At 44.5% G+C, this 17,661-nt stretch overlaps 1 protein-coding gene across 2 annotated transcripts; it reads right to left on the reverse strand.

The window, feature by feature from the left end:
* Nucleotides 1–169: 169 nt before the first annotated feature.
* Nucleotides 170–17,147, reverse strand: il17rd (interleukin 17 receptor D). Of its 2 annotated transcripts, XM_029151514.3 has the most exons (16): nucleotides 16,965–17,145; nucleotides 9,457–9,511; nucleotides 6,951–7,073; nucleotides 5,822–5,940; nucleotides 5,505–5,625; nucleotides 4,990–5,034; nucleotides 4,567–4,718; nucleotides 4,333–4,398; nucleotides 4,179–4,233; nucleotides 3,978–4,088; nucleotides 3,571–3,755; nucleotides 3,355–3,470; nucleotides 2,757–3,008; nucleotides 2,156–2,656; nucleotides 1,686–1,990; nucleotides 170–1,510 (listed from the first exon to the last, which is right to left on the reverse strand). In XM_029151514.3, exons 1-16 carry the CDS (start codon nucleotides 17,082–17,084, stop codon nucleotides 1,389–1,391), a joined length of 2,448 nt encoding a protein of 815 aa, XP_029007347.1. In that variant the 5' UTR covers nucleotides 17,085–17,145; the 3' UTR covers nucleotides 170–1,388. The 2 variants fall into 2 exon arrangements, with proteins under 2 accessions (XP_029007347.1, XP_055365155.1); XM_055509180.1 differs by lacking the exon at nucleotides 4,990–5,034 and having other exon boundaries at nucleotides 16,965–17,147.
* Nucleotides 17,148–17,661: the final 514 nt, after the last annotated feature.

The following is a 17,661-nucleotide window of genomic DNA, read 5'->3' on the forward strand; positions in this document are numbered from 1 at the left end:
GAAGAGCTGTCGGGTGGTTTTTATATCAGGGACTTTCTGTTTGTGTCAGAAAGTCAAACTTGCCGTGAGACATTACCTGCACAAACACATTTGTGTGTACGGTTCAACATGCATTTATTACTTTATGCCTCACGTTAGTTTTAGGTCATGATTGACAACTAGAGACTGATTACGAACATAAACAAGGGATTTATTACATGGGTTTGTTTGTTTCCTACATTAAAGTACTTTAAAACAGTACATTTCTAAAATGACAATGTAGAAAAGACAAGAAAACAGTCTAACCATATAAAAGTATAAAGTAAAATGCTGACCCGTCCCTCACAACAAAGTCAAACCTGCAAATGGAGCAGAAGTTATGAATCTGCCTCCAGCTGCAACGTTTGAGGCAGGAAATACAAGGACACGCAACTCCAGCTTTGATCTACAACAAAGGGACCATGAGCCAAAGTCAAAATCTATAAAACGTGGAAATTATTTAAATAAGAAATCTCAATGCAAAAATATTTACTAAGACACATTAATGGAAAATGAATTTAGACTTATGTCACAAGAAGCAAACATTCTACTGCAAAGCTGTTAGAAAAGGATTACAGCGCATTACAACATGCTAAATAATAAGTACAATTCTGTATTTTGAAACAGTTTTCATTTTGTAAACACGTCACCTTCTCAATTTTAAATGCTATTTAACTGAATGCCATCAGCTGCTGTACAACTACCGATGCTTTCATGCTACTTGCTTCGAATCATTGTATCGAATCAAATATTTAGAAAAGATTTATACTGATAAAATGTAGCTTTTCTATTAGTACTAAGATGAAAGCATCCCTTTAAAAACAGGAGCAATAGATAAAACAGGGTCAGAATTCATTGATGAATAAGAGGCTTTCCCCAAAGTATTAATGTGTCTTCAGTCCTAAATATGGTAAATAACAGCAAAACTCCTCTGGAACTGTCTTGACTCCGCCTTTCTGTGTTTCATGCCGTGGTTCTGAGCATCAACCTATTAATCGGTCCATCAGATTCAGTCTTTGGTTTGAGCTGGTGCAGTTTGCCATCGCCTGGAGTTTTTCCAGGCAGCATGACCAGGGTGGAGCGGTTACCATGGTGACTGGAATGGTGTCCTACCCCTCGTGTGTACCACTGTTACTAGGGTTAATTGTTTTAAAACACACTGATTGACACCTAGAACTAGTGTTCAACCTCGGTGGGTACCATAGTAACGACAGCTGCTCTGCTGCTGCCACAGTCACCACCAGCATCTGAGAATGTACATGCTTCCCTAAGTGAGCCACTCCAGGGTCCTCTCATCACCCTAGTTCTGTGTGAATAACAGCGCCTCAGGTCCAAGGACACCACAGGGAACATCCCTGTGCTCAGCTCCGCTACAACGAGGCCACGGCAGCGGGTCCGTCGCTCTGCTGCAGCTGGTGGTGGTGGAGCTCAGCTTTGCAAACGGTGGCGGTGCTGCGTAGGAGGGATGTGACAGCAGGCGGCTCCTCGTCCCCTGAAAGAGACACAGCAACGTGTGACTGACCTGTTGGGTTTCATTCAATTTAACAGTTTCCACAAGAAAATACGGAGAATTTGTCACAAGACACATAATTATACACACAAATAAAGACATTATTCTCTAAATGTGTTAGTAAAATGTTCTATCTGAGCCAAACAGCCAGACTCACCCAGCCCAGAAGAAGATGATTCACTGTCGGCCAGGGAGGACGAGTCAGCCTGGTCATGAGAGAGTCCCTCCATCAGGGGAATGGAGAGCTCTGAGGAAGGGACGGATGAATCATAGATGCCGGAGTCACGGGGAGGCGGAGCCTCTGGAAGAGCTGGACGGGCTTCCTCTGCCTGCAGGGGGACTGAGGAGAACGCCTCATCCTGGAGTATGGAGGGAGCAGAGGCAGAGGAGGAGGAGGAGGAGGAGGAGGAGGAGGAGGAGGAGGACTCCTCTGGTAATAGTCCAGATATTCCAGATATGGACCTGAAGAAGCGGAAAAGCAGCAACTGTCAGAATGATGTCTAAAATAGACAGGAACCCAGGTTTTAACACTGGGGTCAAGACACAAATAAATACTAAAAGGCTTAAACAATACAAGAGAAATGTAACTTTTATGCATAAACGATGTTGTTTTACACCTTCCTTCACCTTGAATTAGGTCCCAGCATTGACAGAGAACAGTGAGGTGGGCCGGCACTGGGACTGGGACAGGGACTGTGGCTGGAGCCGGAGCTCAGCAGCACCGTGTTTCTCCTCACGTCTTCATCCCTGCTCTGAAGCGATGGGGTCCTCACCAGCACCTTATTTATCCCCAAACTGGAGGCACACCTCTGCTCAGGCTGCGAGGAGGAGGAGGAGGAGCGGGGAGGCTTCTGAGGAGAGCTCGCAGACGGGGCGGGTTGGAGAGCGGGGTGCTCCGAGGAGCAGGAGGAGGAAGAGGAGGCTCCTGCAGGACCCAGCTCCTTCTCAAACCAGTCCGGGTTCTGGCTGATGTGCTGGTGCATGTTGCAGATGGAGACGTAGAGCGAGCGTCCGGACTTACTTCTGAAGTAGTTCCTCCTGGAGACATTGAGAGGCTGCTGCTCCCGGTCGGCCAGGCTGGAGTGGAGCCGACTGAAGAGCTGAGGCAGCTGGTCCATCAGCTTGAACCTGGACCCGCACCACAGAAATCAATGTGACATCTCATGTTTTTACTGTGATGCTCTTTGTTGTTACATCTCTACAGTTCAGGGTTTCATGCTACATTTACCTGGGAGCCAGGCTCAGCATGGTGGGGATGTCATTTTCAGTGGAATAGTCGAAGTAAACCGTCATGTAGCGGCTCAACTCCTGAGCTTCGCTGTTATTGCTCTGCTTTGCCACGCGCAGCTTCTCAGCGATCATGGCCACGCTCACAACAAACAGGTCTCCACTGGATCCACTGATCTGAGAGCTGCCGCGGCCGCTGCTGCGGCGGCTGACGGGCGCCTTCCCCCTTCGGCTTTTCTTCTCCACGTAGTAGCTGCAGAAAGAGAACAGAGATTGTTAGAGCGACAACAATTAAAGGTTGTGACTTGGTTTCTTTACTTGGTCGAGCATCAATTTGAGATGAAAAAATGGCTATAATCAATAGTGTTTACATACAAAATCACCTATCATCTGCAGGTTTTAGTACGTGATATAGAACTTCAGGGATATTTATCATTACATCACCATCTACTGGCAGCTGGAGGAACAGCATTAGCAGGCAAGCAGCCTGGATGTAATGGAACAGCATTATGAGGCAAGCAGCCTGGATGTAATGGAACAGCATTATGAGGCAACCAGCCTGGATGTAATGGCACAGCATTATGAGGCAACCAGCCTACCGTAGGCCTTTGGAACAGACGGTGATGATGAAGTTGGCTTCATCTAGCTGCCGGCTGAGCCATGACATCTGACCCTCTTTGCACATTTCCAGGTGTTCCCACAGGTCCAGCACGACCTTAACATGAGCCAACAGGGTTAGATACAGTACATATACAGTATATGCACATTTTATCTGGTTACCATTGAGGCGTTTTGAGGCTGTTGGTGCTTCTCACCTCACAGTTGCAGAAGTCCTGAAGGAAGTAGGCAAAGCTCTGTATCACACTGATGTGTTTGGGGCAGTCTCTGTTAGAGTAACAAATGAAGACTTTGGGCCGGGGCCACGGCCGCTCCGTGTTCAAGGCTGCACCGTGATTGGACGAGTCACTGCTCTCCTCGTCCAGCTGGCTGTAAATGTTTTCTGACAGGAGAGAGAGCAAACGGAGAGGAAACGGGAAGGTTTAGTGCGATCCTACATGCAGTTTTCAAACACTAATGTGCAGAAGATTCAACAGGAAGTGTGTTCATCCACAAATTCTCTCATTACTCAGCCTGGGTCATAAAATCGTCCTCAGAGATAAGAACACTCAACAAGTTTGTTTCACTTCAAATTGTGAAGAACAGACAGTTTTAGAGACCTCACCTTGCTGTTTATTGCGACACATGACAGTGAAGAGGGTGGCGAAGGCAGACATGATGACCAGCGGCACCGTGATGGCCATGGCACGGATGGGTCCCGCCCACGGAGAGTGAACTGGAGACAGACACCGTCAGCATGAGATACGCTGCTAAAGGTCACCTGCTGCTAAAATTCAGTGCTTTAATTAATGTCTGTGAATCTCACCCTGGTTCACATGAAACTGAATCTGTCTCCTGGTCGTGTTGCCGTCATCTCTCAACTGGCACAGAAGCAAAAAGGAGAGAGAATGAAATATTAAATGTATAAACATAAAATGTAATTAACATTTCTGCTCTGGTAAATGATGCCCAGTATTTACCTCGATAGTGTAGGTCCCTGGACTGACATCCTGGAGGATACATGTAGTTCTGGGCTGGTTTGTGTCCTGTAAACAAAAGGCTGATTAAGAATTTGATAGACTCAATAAAAAAACCTGAATGTAAACTAACTACAGGTGTGTGCGTGAGCTGGTCCCATTATGATTTCGTTGGTATAGATTTACAAAAGCAATTATGTGATTGATATTGAACAAATGTGCAAACATCAGTCTTACTGGTTTGCAGCGCTGCAGTCTGAAGGGTCCGTCCTGACGCAGCTTGTAGTACAGGTAGTAGAAGTGGAAGGCGAATGAGGCCGGAGCCTGGTCGAAGGCCACGTGGAGGTTGGACCCCAGCTGAGACACGGTGAAGGTCTTTGGCTTCCAGACTGCACAGAAAGCACAGAACTAACATTCTACACCTCTAGATAGATACATATGATGATATAAAATGCACTAATCCCTTCATAAATGTGACGATTACTGTAATTAGTAGGTCAACTCTGTCCTTTTCACACTGTCTCTACAGTGTGATTCTATTGTTTCAACAAAACAGGGGCAGACCTAAAATCCAAGCGTGAATGTTTGTGTGTAATCAGCATCTGGACGAGGTCTGTTTGCATGCGGCTCTGCTTATGACGACGACACTGAGGAACTTACATGGTTTGCAAACCAGGTTGTCTGATCCCAGCAGGACTTCACACGCTGAAAGACCAACACAAAGAGCCATGTCTCAAATGATCAGACATATTAAAGGACGACAGTCTAACATGATAGTTATTTTCTCGTCTTCGCTGTGGGGTTTTATCTGTGTGAACTAGGTTTTATCAACTGCTGATTAAAGACAGACCTCAGACGTGAGACGATGCCCGTGGTCGCAGCAGTTTAGAGAAGTTGATCATTTTTATGTAAAGCACAGCTTTAAGCATTGAGACCACTGGGCTTTGTATATTGTGCTTCCAACATATCACATACGTTCTCATTCAGCTCAGTAAGGCTCTATTAGCTCCTCAGGGCCGTGACACATCAAGCAGACGGTGAATTGATGCACATCTGTTGGGCTAGTTTCATTCTTGGGTTTTCCCCTTTCCCTCTATACGTTGACAAACACAAGCCTCTACTGCCACCTGCTGGTGTTGTTCCCCTAGTGGGGCAGAGCCTCATACTGGACTCACAGTTGGTTCTGAGGAAGGATGGAGGGAAGAAGCTCTCGTTCATCAGCGTCGGGAAAGGTACAACACGAATCATGTAGTCGGTGTCAAAGGTCAAACCACTGAACGGCTGACTGCTCAGCTTCTATACGGGCAGAACAATGATAAAGAAGGTTAACGTTGGCTGATGTAAAGCTACTGTTTACTGTCACTCGTACCAACTAACTGTGTAAGAGCATGTGAATATTGCTGATCATGACGCAGACGTGTGGCACACAAACAGCTGACTTCCTGCTTCCATGTGATTGGGCACACGGAGCTGTCACTCATGCGGCTCCTACCGTGTTCTTGTGGGAGAAGTTGAGCTGCCGCGGCTCTTTGAGGATCAGATGTTGGCACTGCTTCCCTTCAGGATTCTTGTCCTCCAGATAAACCCTGAAGCCTTTAATGTGCTCGATGCCTGCAGACACACAGAGTTCAGCCTCGTCTGCAGCCATCGCTCCTTTCTTACCTCCACCTGCCTCTACTCAGCCCTTTGCCTCTGCTTTTATTCCCGTCTGCTTTGTGTTTGTGTTTGGTTTTGTTTTTATTCCCATTCATAAACTCATATCAGACATATCCATTTCCTTTTTAAGCTCCGCTTGTTCCCTTCTTGGCAGCCACACCTTTCTCTCGTCCCCTCCTCCTTCCCTCCACTCTTTGAAAACACATCTGTCCTGTAATTACACCTTTACATCCACAGGACATGTTTTTGCTATTAGCTCTGTGAGAAGTGAAGAGAGACAAAGAGAGAGGGCAACAGTAAAACAGGTTTTTCTGCCGTGTGACAAGTTTGCTTTGGTTCTTTGTTCTTCTTTATTTCTGTCATAGAGCCTAAAACCTCCATGTTTGTATTTCTGATTGGAGAGGTATTGAAAAATGAGCTGGTTGTTTCAGATGCCACCAGCCTCTGCTGTACTTGATGTTTATGTGATATTCATTATTTTACCACCTTAACGACATTTATCGTCACGTAGCGCTGACATGACATCAAGTCTGACGCGACTGTGGCTCACTACATGTAAAACACTGTGTGATGATACGCTGTCCTTCCTTTGTCTGCTGCGTATTCACTGCTATACATTTTTTTAGCATTCTGGCAAGAGTTCAACTTTACATCTCAGACCTTGTGAGAAAACAAGAGTCAGTATTGTCACTGCGATAGAGACAGGTTCACCTTACACTGAGCACACATTCCTTCGTGGTAAAACCGTGGTATTGTTGTGTGAGATGTGATCCTCTCTCTCTCTGGGCCTGATCAAAGGGACTCACTCACACTCTGCTGGCTAATCTTATGGATTTGAGCACTTTGAAGGTTTCACTTTTCTCTTCCTCCTCTCTCTCTCTCGCTCTTTATCGCGCTCACTCTCTCTCTCGCTCTCTCTCTCTCTCTGAAGGTGCCCATGAACAGTCACACAAACAGACCGGTACCTAGTGGACTTGCAGACCAGTGGACGACCACGGCAGCCTGATCCTCACAGGCCAGATGGCTGAAGGAAATGTTGACGACCTCGTGGATCACATGCTTCCCCAAAGGGTAATTTAACGAACAGTCTGCAAGAGGAGACACAGGCATGACAATTATTACATTACACTTTGTGGTACTGGATCAGAAATATTCCCACACACGCATACATAACTTAACTCCAAGTGACAGAAATGTGGAGTAGAGGATTTCTTTAGACTCCACATCTGTCAGAGCCACATCAGCAAAGACCGGTGACCCACATGTATATGGATTATACCTTCACTCATTCAAATCACGGTGCTGCCCCCACCTCCTGCTGCCACCAATGTCTCCCTTGTTTTAGGAGGAGGGAGGAGGAGGAGCAGCTAGCCATGAACCGTGAGGGACTCGAGGAGAAAAGATGGACTTTAGGCGGTAGAAAAGGAGAGGGGCGTGAGCTCAGACACGACTGACTGCTCCTCTTTCCTGCTATTGACGGACAGGGCTGAGGACGGGAGAGGAGAGGAGGTTATGGGAGAACGGGGTATGAGTCACTGCCTCCTCCTCAAAGCGGGGTCATGTTCAGGGCTAAAGCAGAAGGTCACGGCTGGTCGCTCCTCTTCCTCCTCCTCATGCATCATAAAGCTCCTTTATGGGATGTAAGAAGGAGGGGACGACTGCAGCTCCTTCTGCTTCATCCCTCCTTTTCAGGTCTTCTTTACTCAAAAATGAGTTGAGGACGAAAGAGGAGGTTGAAGAAGTTTCACTACATGAAAAAAGGAACCGGGCGGTGGTGCGGTGGGTAGCACTGTTGCCTCACAGCAAGAAGGTCCCGGAGGCCTTTCTGTGTGGAGTTTGCACGTTCTCCCCGTGTTTGCGTGGGTTCTCTCCGGGTTCTCCGGCTTCCTCCCACAGTCCAAAGACGTGCATTAGGTTGATTGGACTCTCTTTATTGGTCGTAGGTGTGAGTGTGTGTGTGAATGGTTGTCTGTCTATGTGTTGCCCTGCGATGGACTGGCGACCCGTCCAGGGTGTACCCTGCCTCTTGCCCGTAGCCAGCTGGGTTTAGGCTCCAGCACCCCCGTGACCCCAGCATATGGGATTCAGCGGCTTGGAAAATGGATGGAAAAGAAGAACATTCTCCTTTGTGTTGTAAATAAGTAATCCAAGGTAACGCCATGTGAAAATGGCATCAGACACTGGGGAAAAGCATTTGTCACGTCATAAAGAGCTGTAGGAAGAGGTGGTTTTAAATTTGAGGAGCTCTAACACACATGTCCGAGGGTCAAAGGTCATCTCCCTATTACATCACAGCAAAGAGTCAGCGAGTGAATCTCAGGAACGGAAGCACTGAGGTGTGTCTTTCTCTCTCTGTCTGTCACACACGCACGCACGCACGCACACACGCGCGCACACACACACACACGCACACGCACACGCACACACACACACACACACACACACACACACACACACACACACACACACACACACACACACACACACACACACACACACACACACACACACACACACAATGACTTGATTCTGATTGTAATGCTAAAACACCTCAGTTCTTTGATTTGGTTTCAAAACCTCTCATTCGATTTTTTTTCTGAGCAAAGGATGCATCATAATTTCACTGACCTTTTGACCCTTGACCTCCACATCTTGGAGACATAATCTGTATTAAGTTCTGATTTTATGACAATGACGTTTTTCTCCAGAATAGGTGCAAGCAGCTGAAAATTGCTCTGTGGGAAATCTCTGCTCAATAGTTATGATAATATGTCGCATTTGAAACGGATTAACTTTTTGCTAAGATTTAGGTGGTAAATTTGAAACTTGCTGTTTTTATATTTGTTTACCTTAGCTTTAAGCATAAATAACATTGAATTTTATAATTTAAACGTGATTCTGTTTTTGTTTGTTAATCAATTCTTCTGGAAAACAAGGGAAAACGTTAATATTGTTAATAATATTACATATTATATTATACTTTTATGAAATAATTTCCTTTAAAAGACTGAACTGCAGATTGTTAAAAGTAAGGTGAAACACACACACACACACACACACACACACACACACACACACACACACACACACACACACACACACACACACACACACACACACACACACACACACACACAGGATGTGAAAGTGCTTCTCGCTCATGGTCACGGACAAAGGCAGGAGGCAGCGATCGGCTACGGCTCAGGAACTTGACTTTTGTAGACAAAAGAACAAAAGATGAGAAGGAGGAAGACGAGGAGGACGATGTAGGGGAAGAGGAGGATGGTGGTTGAACATATTTGCACATTTTCACTAAAGTTACACTTTTATGTGTTTTACACATAATTAACAGATTTCCTAGAGAAGTGCTGCCTCTTTCTGAACCTGGACCCATTTAGAATCCTGTACCTTTCCTGAACATCCTGTAAATATGGGATTTTCCTTTATTCAGGTTTAAAGACAAAAACTTACTGTCAGCTCTGAAGTTGACAGCCAACCTGCGAACTCCATCAGCACCAGACTGCACCTGAGAAAGCAAGAGAGACAAACACCAACATTATAAGGAAACCGTCCAATAGAATAGTCAATAGTCATTAGAATGGCTCCTATTCTCCTCCTAGCTGAGATCCAGACACTAAAATCCCATGAGTGCAGACTGTGTGTTCTTGCTGTGGTTCTATGTGATTACAGTATTTTCTTAAACTAATTGCTATGTTGGTTCAGGCAAAGAAACATAGAAAAGACCAATACAACTAAATTTCCCTAAGCAACAATTGTGTCATATTCAAAACCAAAACTGGTATAAAAGGTATTTTGTACCAACTCTGTACCAACTCCTCAGCCTTATGTCAAATAGAACAAACGACAGCCTTTTGAGGTGAGGACCAACCATCCCTGTGTCACATAAATAATGAGGAGGCCTCACTTCTGTATCAGAGCCAGAAACATATTTATGGGAACACATCCAGGAAAACATCTAGATGAGCTGTGGGTTTACAACCCCAGTAGACCAACGCAATAACAGCGTTTGATTTGACTTAGATGAAAACATACAAACATGGGCTCCTCCTAAACAGAAACCATGTCTGACACAACGTGAGTCTTTATGGGCGCTGTGAAAAACAAACACACTGTCAGGCCAGAGCGAAACACATCTGTAGGCACAAACTGCCCATTTATTTTCCCTGATTAATGCATCTGTGCACACAAATAAACAGAGCAGCACATCAAATTGCAGATTCGTTGTTTACATTCATACTCAAGTAATAAGATTTATCTCAGCTTTGATTTTATTCTGGAAGAATCACTTCCAGATCTTAACTTTGATGCACATCCACGTAGTAAAACGTGTTTGTGTAAAGGAGCAGTCTACACAAACGCATGAACGAGCGACACTACACATCACCTTGCTGGACAAAAGGATGCAGAATCACATGCCTTTGCATTCACAGATGTATCTGACAGCATCAGATGCAGCAACACACGATGAGCACCGTCAGAGGTGGGAACAACAAGCTTCGTCTGCTCCTGCACAAAGACGCACATTCTCATGAGGCTCTTTCAGCCTCAGCCTGTTTTACAGCTTTGACCTGGTCTTCATGTCGCCCTGCTCTACGCCTACAGGCTTGTTACAGAGGTGTCAGACTGTGGTCACACACACCTGAAACCAATCAGACAGACCCCCTACTGTGTGTGAGCGTTACACCAAGGTGTGCCTTGCTTATTAGCAGCCACTGTATCTCAACGACCCATCCACACACACATGTTTGTCATTACATACATCTGTGAAGACCTTCATTAGCATAATCCATTCCTGAGTCCTCAAAGCAACTAATACAGACCATGAACATCAGCTCTAAATTATTAAACATTTTTCTCAAATTCTTATTAAAAACACAGAAATGCACGCTTTAACCTAATCTATAATATTCTATTCAGCGACTGTTTAGCCTTCAGCTTGTCTGCACTGCTGACCTTTGACCTTTAGGGCTTTTCATGCTGTTGTGTGGACAAATGCCCCCCAGGAAGCCTGAAACAGGAGGTTAATTAAAAGTTTTTCCACCGAGAACACAAAATGCAGACTTCCTGATTGACTGCTCTCCCCTTCCCCCCCGAACGCTGGTCGTGGTGCCCACTGCTCAAAGAAAGGCTCCGTTTGAACAAGTCAAACGCATCATCTACATCGATGAGCACAGAGCAAGTATGTAAGTACAGAAAAAAGTGGTTGTGTGAACTCTGCAGGGCCATAACTCTAAGTTACGTTAGACGCCAAAGTCGCCTTGATTATAGAAAACGTTATAGGTTAATACCATATAATAATATAATAACAGGTTAATACCAGTTTTATCTTTTGTTGTAACTCTGTAAATCTAGCAGGAACGTGCATTTGGTCTGAGCAGCAGTTTACCAGATGACACTACATTGTGTTGCAGCATAGGTTGACCCGTGTTACAGCTTTCCTGCAGGGCAGCGTTTTCTCCTGGAGCCTTGTCTGCATCCACTGGATCAACAAAGAGGCCTAATTAGGGGAACTCAATTTGTAATGCAGTGTTTTTTCTGTCTAAACGCGGCCTCAGGGCTCCAGTTTCTTCCAGCAGATGTTTGTCAGGAAGGTTTTCCTACACATTTTCAGACAATCCTACAACCACAGGTCAACTTCATATGAGTTCCAACTTCTCTTCAACATATTATGTGTTCCTTTTAATCAGCTGAGAGCAGCACCATGACCTCCTGTCGGGACCAAAATGCTGGCACATCGAATGGCTTCTCACCTTGGTTACAAATGTGATTTGTCTGACATACAATCATTTTATTTTTTATTTAATACACATGTAACCAATTTTAAAGTAACTAACAGTGGCCACATCATATCATACTTAGCTTTGTAGCAGGTTGTAAAGGCACTCGCCAGTAAACAGCCCTGTTCATACGTTACAACACGCTTTTAACAACAATATACAGACAGACACAAAAAGAGGCTTTGCTTCCTTCCAGGTGTTTCTCACTAGTAATAATCGGACGCACACGCACGCACGCACGCACGCACGCACACACACACACACACCAATAAACAACAAAAAAAGAAAAGAAGCAGAAAGAATGAAAAGAAAACAGAAGAGGAGTTCATTACTAGATACTATTAAAAAAGAACAGAGAGGCAGCTGTTGGACATCTGACACACAACAAGAGCTGCAGGTTAAATTCATCGCTGTGGTTCACTTTTTAAAAACGACAACAAAGAAAAGAAGAGAGGGACAAACCTATACACACAGAACCTCCAGCGCAGAATTTCCCTTGGGAATCCCCAAATCCACACACACACAAGCAGTAATAAGACAGCTAATTGCAGACTCAGTTAGCTGAATATCACCAGTAATTAATCACAGGGGGAAAGAAAATAGGAAGGCAGGGAAAGATTCAAGAAGAGGGGGTAGAAAGAAGGGCATGCTTAAAAACAGAGGATTCTGAAGTGGGAATTAGGGATGATGGGAGGACTAATCACCAGGCCTGCAGGAAAGAAAGGGGACGGAAGAAGGGAAGAAGAGAGGGAGGAATCTGATTAAACAGGAACTACATCAATTACAGCTTTCAAGGTTCATGTACCAAATTCTCCTCTGCCTCATTTTGTTTGGGGTGATCAGATCAGTTCCAGATGTGGAGCAGAGAACATGGGACACACTCACAGCTGACCTCTCATCAGCACACTGCTGTGAGCCGAGGTACAAACAGCCCGGGAAGAGGCTCCCGAAACCTCTGCTGAGGCAGGTTTAAATGTGTTCAGGGATGTTCTCAGCCAGCTGACTGCACGGTCCAATGTTCCACTGCTTTTCTTAGAGGTTTCCCACTCGTTAATTTGTTCGTACTGTAGCATCACACTCTCAGCTACAGGCCAGAACGTTCCCATCCAACTTGAAGGAGGCTGAGGATCTTTCAGGATGAATGGAGCCTGGACAGACGTCTGACATTGTTTCTGAACCGTCTACTCTCAAGCACAGGTCACAAATATTATAATATGTGTCTTGCGGTTTGTTTGTTCATTTCCCTGTTGTATCTAAGCCATGTTAAATGTGGTCATTCATAAAGCTAAAAACTGTAGATGAGGTTATTTCATTTCACACAAGATGCATCGACTCCTAAAAGTCTAACTTCCAGATACAGAAAAACGTCTCTGTGCTCAGTAAATGGAAACAACTCAACATCAAACAGAGCCAGAACTGATTTTTAGTCCTACAGAGGTGAGAATGTAGTTCAACACTAATGCCAAGTGTGTGTGTGTGTGTGTGTGTGTGTGTGTGTGTGTGTGTGTGTGTGTGGTTTGTGTGTGTGTTCAAGAGCAGCCAACCAAAGATTTCCCACCACAGGAACAAAACCTGCAGCTTCCTCTTCCTGCATGACTGCTCCTCAATGACCCCCCCCCCCCCCGTTCTTCATCACAACTCCCTCTTTCTCACCCAGGAGGAGCTGCTCCTCTCCCGCTGTGACGGTTTGCCTTTTAAATGACTCTCTCTCGTTAGGGCCAGAGGACAGAGGATGAACTGCTCAAAGGAAACACTGACTTCCAGCAGGCGACAACTGCACATGTCTTAGGGTCGAGTCTGGAGCCACGTGACCTGGGTTTAAAGCTGCCTATGGACACACGAGCGCAACCCATCCAGGATGGGTTTAGTCTGTTAGCAAGAAGCCTGGGATCGTTGCTCCATGACAAGAATACGCTTCAGATACACACTCAAAAATTCATCAAGCATCGGAAGAAACATATGGACATAAAACATGTTCCTGTTTATCGTTTTCATCCATTAACATTATTGCTACACTAAAACTCTAGAAACAAACATTGTCAAGCCTTTGAACTTTGCTTGTGTTTACAGTTTTTTTCTTGTTCACCATGATTGACAGCCCACTTTAATCAAACCAAGTCAAACACTGCTGCAGCAACAGGACGCTGCCCTTGTGAAGTGAACCTTGAAAAACACGCAGCAGTTGCCCGCGATGGCTGAAAAGACTCCAAGTTGCCCAGTGGCAACTTCCCCCAAACAGAAAGGTCCAACTTCATGAAAACGACCTCTGCTGCAGAGAGCAGACAAGGAATCTAGAACAAAACACTCCGTCAGCCTGATATTTGTAGTGTGTGATGAACTTAAATGTTTATTCTTCCATTTGTTTTAAGATTGTTAATGTGTTTGGCCATAAAACTAGATCTGCTGTGTGGCATGTTCGCTAAAACAACTAGGCCATTTAAGGGACACGTTCCAGCTTCAATGCATCACCTTCGGCCTAATTCAGAAACACACGTGTTTTGTATCGAACGTCCGCCGAGCCGTGATGCCCTCTGAGAGAGTCTGATGCAAAAAACACAAACAAACTGAAAAAACAAACTGAAGTCCTACTGGATGATGAAGAACGTGACATGACGGAGGGCTAGAGAGGAAGAATGATGAAGAAGCCAGAGCAGGACAGAGAGTGAAGTTCAATGGTTTCCTGGTTGTCTTCCTCCGCTGGGACAGATGTGATGGCTTCCACAGATGTGTTTGACCTGAGAGACGCCTTAAAAGACTCTAAACCATTTATCATTCTGGCTTTGCAGCAGCCTCGCTTTCTACTCCCAGATTAAATAAACCCCTCCTTTATCTCCTAACAGAATTTTCAATAGTTTTAAATTAAAAATCAAACCCTGTTCACACAATCTAGAAGAAGCTGTGTCACATCTGGGTAAGTGAGGAAGCTATGTGACACAGCATCAGTCATAAGACCAATAGTACATATAATGTATACCACTAAACAAACTCTGTTAGATAAGTGTTAGCACTGATAGCTAACACTTAACAGCTATAACAGCAGATTATTGCAGGTTTACACTAATAAGCTGAAGCTCAAGAAACATCAAATAGCTGTGGTGACGAGGGACAATAGCAGGACCACATCCAACGCCAAGTTTAACGCTCAGTAGCCAAAAGGCGACAATGAACAAACCACCAAGACAAGAGCCAAGCCAGCGTGCATGATCCAGTCTGCCTCCACTGGAATGAAGAAACTCCTGCTGTAAATGTCAAAGGCTGAGCAGACGCTACAGCTGCTCCAAAAAACTTACATCAACTCAACTCAAAAAATTGTGTGAAATAAAAAACTACCCAAAAGATACCAACATACTTGTGCTGATGGGATACTGAGTCAACTAATAGCTGTCTAAATACACCCAAAGCCATTTAGAGCCTGTTCTAGACATAATGCTGACATGTAAAAGTGGCAGAGCTTTTATGGATCACACACAACCTCACACCTGTAGAAAAGCCCTCACACCCTCAACTAGCGGCCTTTGATGTGAGGCTTTCTGAAAGAAAGGGGAAGCTGGGAGAGAGAGAGAGAGAGAGAGAGAGAGAGTGTGTGTGTGTGTGTGTGTGTGTGTGTGTGTGTGTGTGTGTGTGTGTGTGTGTGTGTGTGTGTGTGTGTGTGTGTGTGTGCGTTTGGGGGGTGGGCTTGCAGGAAGGAATGTTTCAGCAGAGTAAACAGTGTGAAGCTTCCTGCAGAAAACACTTCAAAGCCAGAAGGAGGAACCCGGACACACACACACACACACACACACACACACACACACACACACACACACACACACACACACACACACACACACACACACACACACACACACACACAGCTTTAAAGGCAGGTAGGAGTCATCTATCAACACAGGAAAACCTGTAGAGTGTGTTCATCGACATAGACACACATCAGATGAGTCTGATTTTCACACAAACATAAATGTAAAACCTAAATGTAAAGCTTTCATCCATAAGTTTTAGCTTTTATTATCTTTTGCTATGTTATACAAAAACATGTCAAAAAGTCCTTCATGCAAATCTAAGCGGTAAACGATTTCCACAAATTATAACAGTGAACTACTTCATTTATAGCTGAATGACAAAGCAGACAACTGGTGTTATCCTGCACATGTGAACGAAGAAAACAATTAATAAATATTTTAAAATTGAGTATTATTTATTTATATTTCTGCAGATTCCTTGATCATCACATTTCCAAGCACATGCTTCTGGAAAAACACAGGCCAAATGTTATTCCGTGCCAGATTGCTGCTGTAAAGTGCAAAAGCAGAACAGCAGAGGAATCTGTGGGTCACTTTGTGTATTCCACATCAAATGGCTTTAACAGCACACACAAAAGGCAGGAAACCAGCTTTACTACCTGCAATTCACCTAAACCACAAAAACCCAGCTGGAAAGGAGAGGAAGCTCCACCATTTACCTCCTCGAGTCATTTCTGCTTTAACATTTACTGGTCTGCAAAAGTCACCTCTGATGAGGTCTGATTAGAAGTAACAAATGATTCACAGTGAATTAAAGGTAGCCACACTTTGAAATACTTCATAATGGATGTATCATGATGCAATCTCACCATTTGGTTAAAAACCACGAACCGCTCGTTGTTATAAACTCATATAAAACAGATTATGTAAATTTACCAATTCACTAAATTGAACATATTCAAGACAATATTTCCTTCGCAGGTATTTGTATGTTTATAACGTACAGCGTTGACAATGAACGGAAAGAATCAGTTCTAAAGGGTCCAGATTGTCTGGACTGTATCCAGTGGTACATGTTACAGAAGCAGAGTTAAACAAGACACTAAACTCACTCGGAACCAGCACTGATCGTGTTCGTGGATGTCTACGCACTGGCAGAACTTTGACCCTCGAAGCAGAACTTCTGAACTGGGACTTTGGTTTCTGTTTAAACCGGGAGCGGCGTCTGCGTCGCTGCGGTTCCGCGGACAGGTAAAGGTAAGTGTTACGTTACTGACGACGTAAAAACACTGCAGCAAAAGGAAGGTGAAACTGGTTCAGACAGTAAATAACGTGAACAGCGGGAACAGGAACAGAAAAATCACCAACGAGCCAAACCTTTAGATCCAGGTTAAGCTACGCACCGTTAAAACAACAGGCGAAAGGTAAAATGCCCGCTCACCTTGAAACCGCATCGCTCCTGGTTTGTTCGTTTGTTGCCTGAAGTCGAAGATCCACAACGAACGCACAAAAGCAGAACGAGAGCAGAGAGGGAGATGAAGAAGCTCCGAGGGGCCGCCATTCCTCCCTCACGTCTGAGCAGCTCTGAGCAGGAGACCGCGGAGGACCGGGAGGAGGCGTGTGCGCGCGTGCGTGTGCGCGCGTGCCGTTCACTCACGTTTTAGTAAAGGTAAAAACTTTTCTTGCGTTTTTCAAACACAGTTAAACCATAGTGTGAATAGTACTACTTAACATCAACGCCATCATATTCTCCTTTAATAAGCTGGAGGTAATTTAGTTGACGTGTTTTTAATTATTGTACATTGTATAGTATACTTTTACACCACTTAAGTAGCGCCGCCCAGTGGTGGCCAGTGGTGGCCGTGACTTCTATTGAAACTTTTCGCTGCCTGTGCTCAACCAGAATCAGAATCAGAATCAATTTTATTCGCCATGTTTGCACAGGACAAAGAAGAAACTGCATACGGTCTGAGTCCTTCTTTTTGTACTCTCTGATTGAATATATGTATATATGTAGATAATGAGGCAAAGAAATGAAATAAATAAATAAATAAATAAAGATTATTTTCTTACTACAGCAACATAATAACTTATTTCATTTGACTTGATATGACAATGATATTCTTGTTAGCATCATC

The sequence above is a fragment of the Betta splendens genome, chromosome 5 (genome assembly GCF_900634795.4).
Source record: "Betta splendens chromosome 5, fBetSpl5.4, whole genome shotgun sequence".
NCBI classification, from domain to species: Eukaryota; Metazoa; Chordata; class Actinopteri; order Anabantiformes; family Osphronemidae; genus Betta; species Betta splendens.

Coding starts and splice junctions, on each gene's coding strand:
- il17rd (XM_029151514.3), bottom strand. CDS start 17,084: ATGGCGGCCCCTCGGAGCTTCTTCATCTCCCTCTCTGCTCTCGTTCTG. Junction 4,719..4,989: donor CAACCTGGTTTGCAAACCAT/GTAAGTTCCTCA, acceptor CTTTCTGTGCAG/TCTGGAAGCCAAAGACCTTC. Junction 4,089..4,178: donor TCAGTTTCATGTGAACCAGG/GTGAGATTCACA, acceptor GTCTGTCTCCAG/TTCACTCTCCGTGGGCGGGA.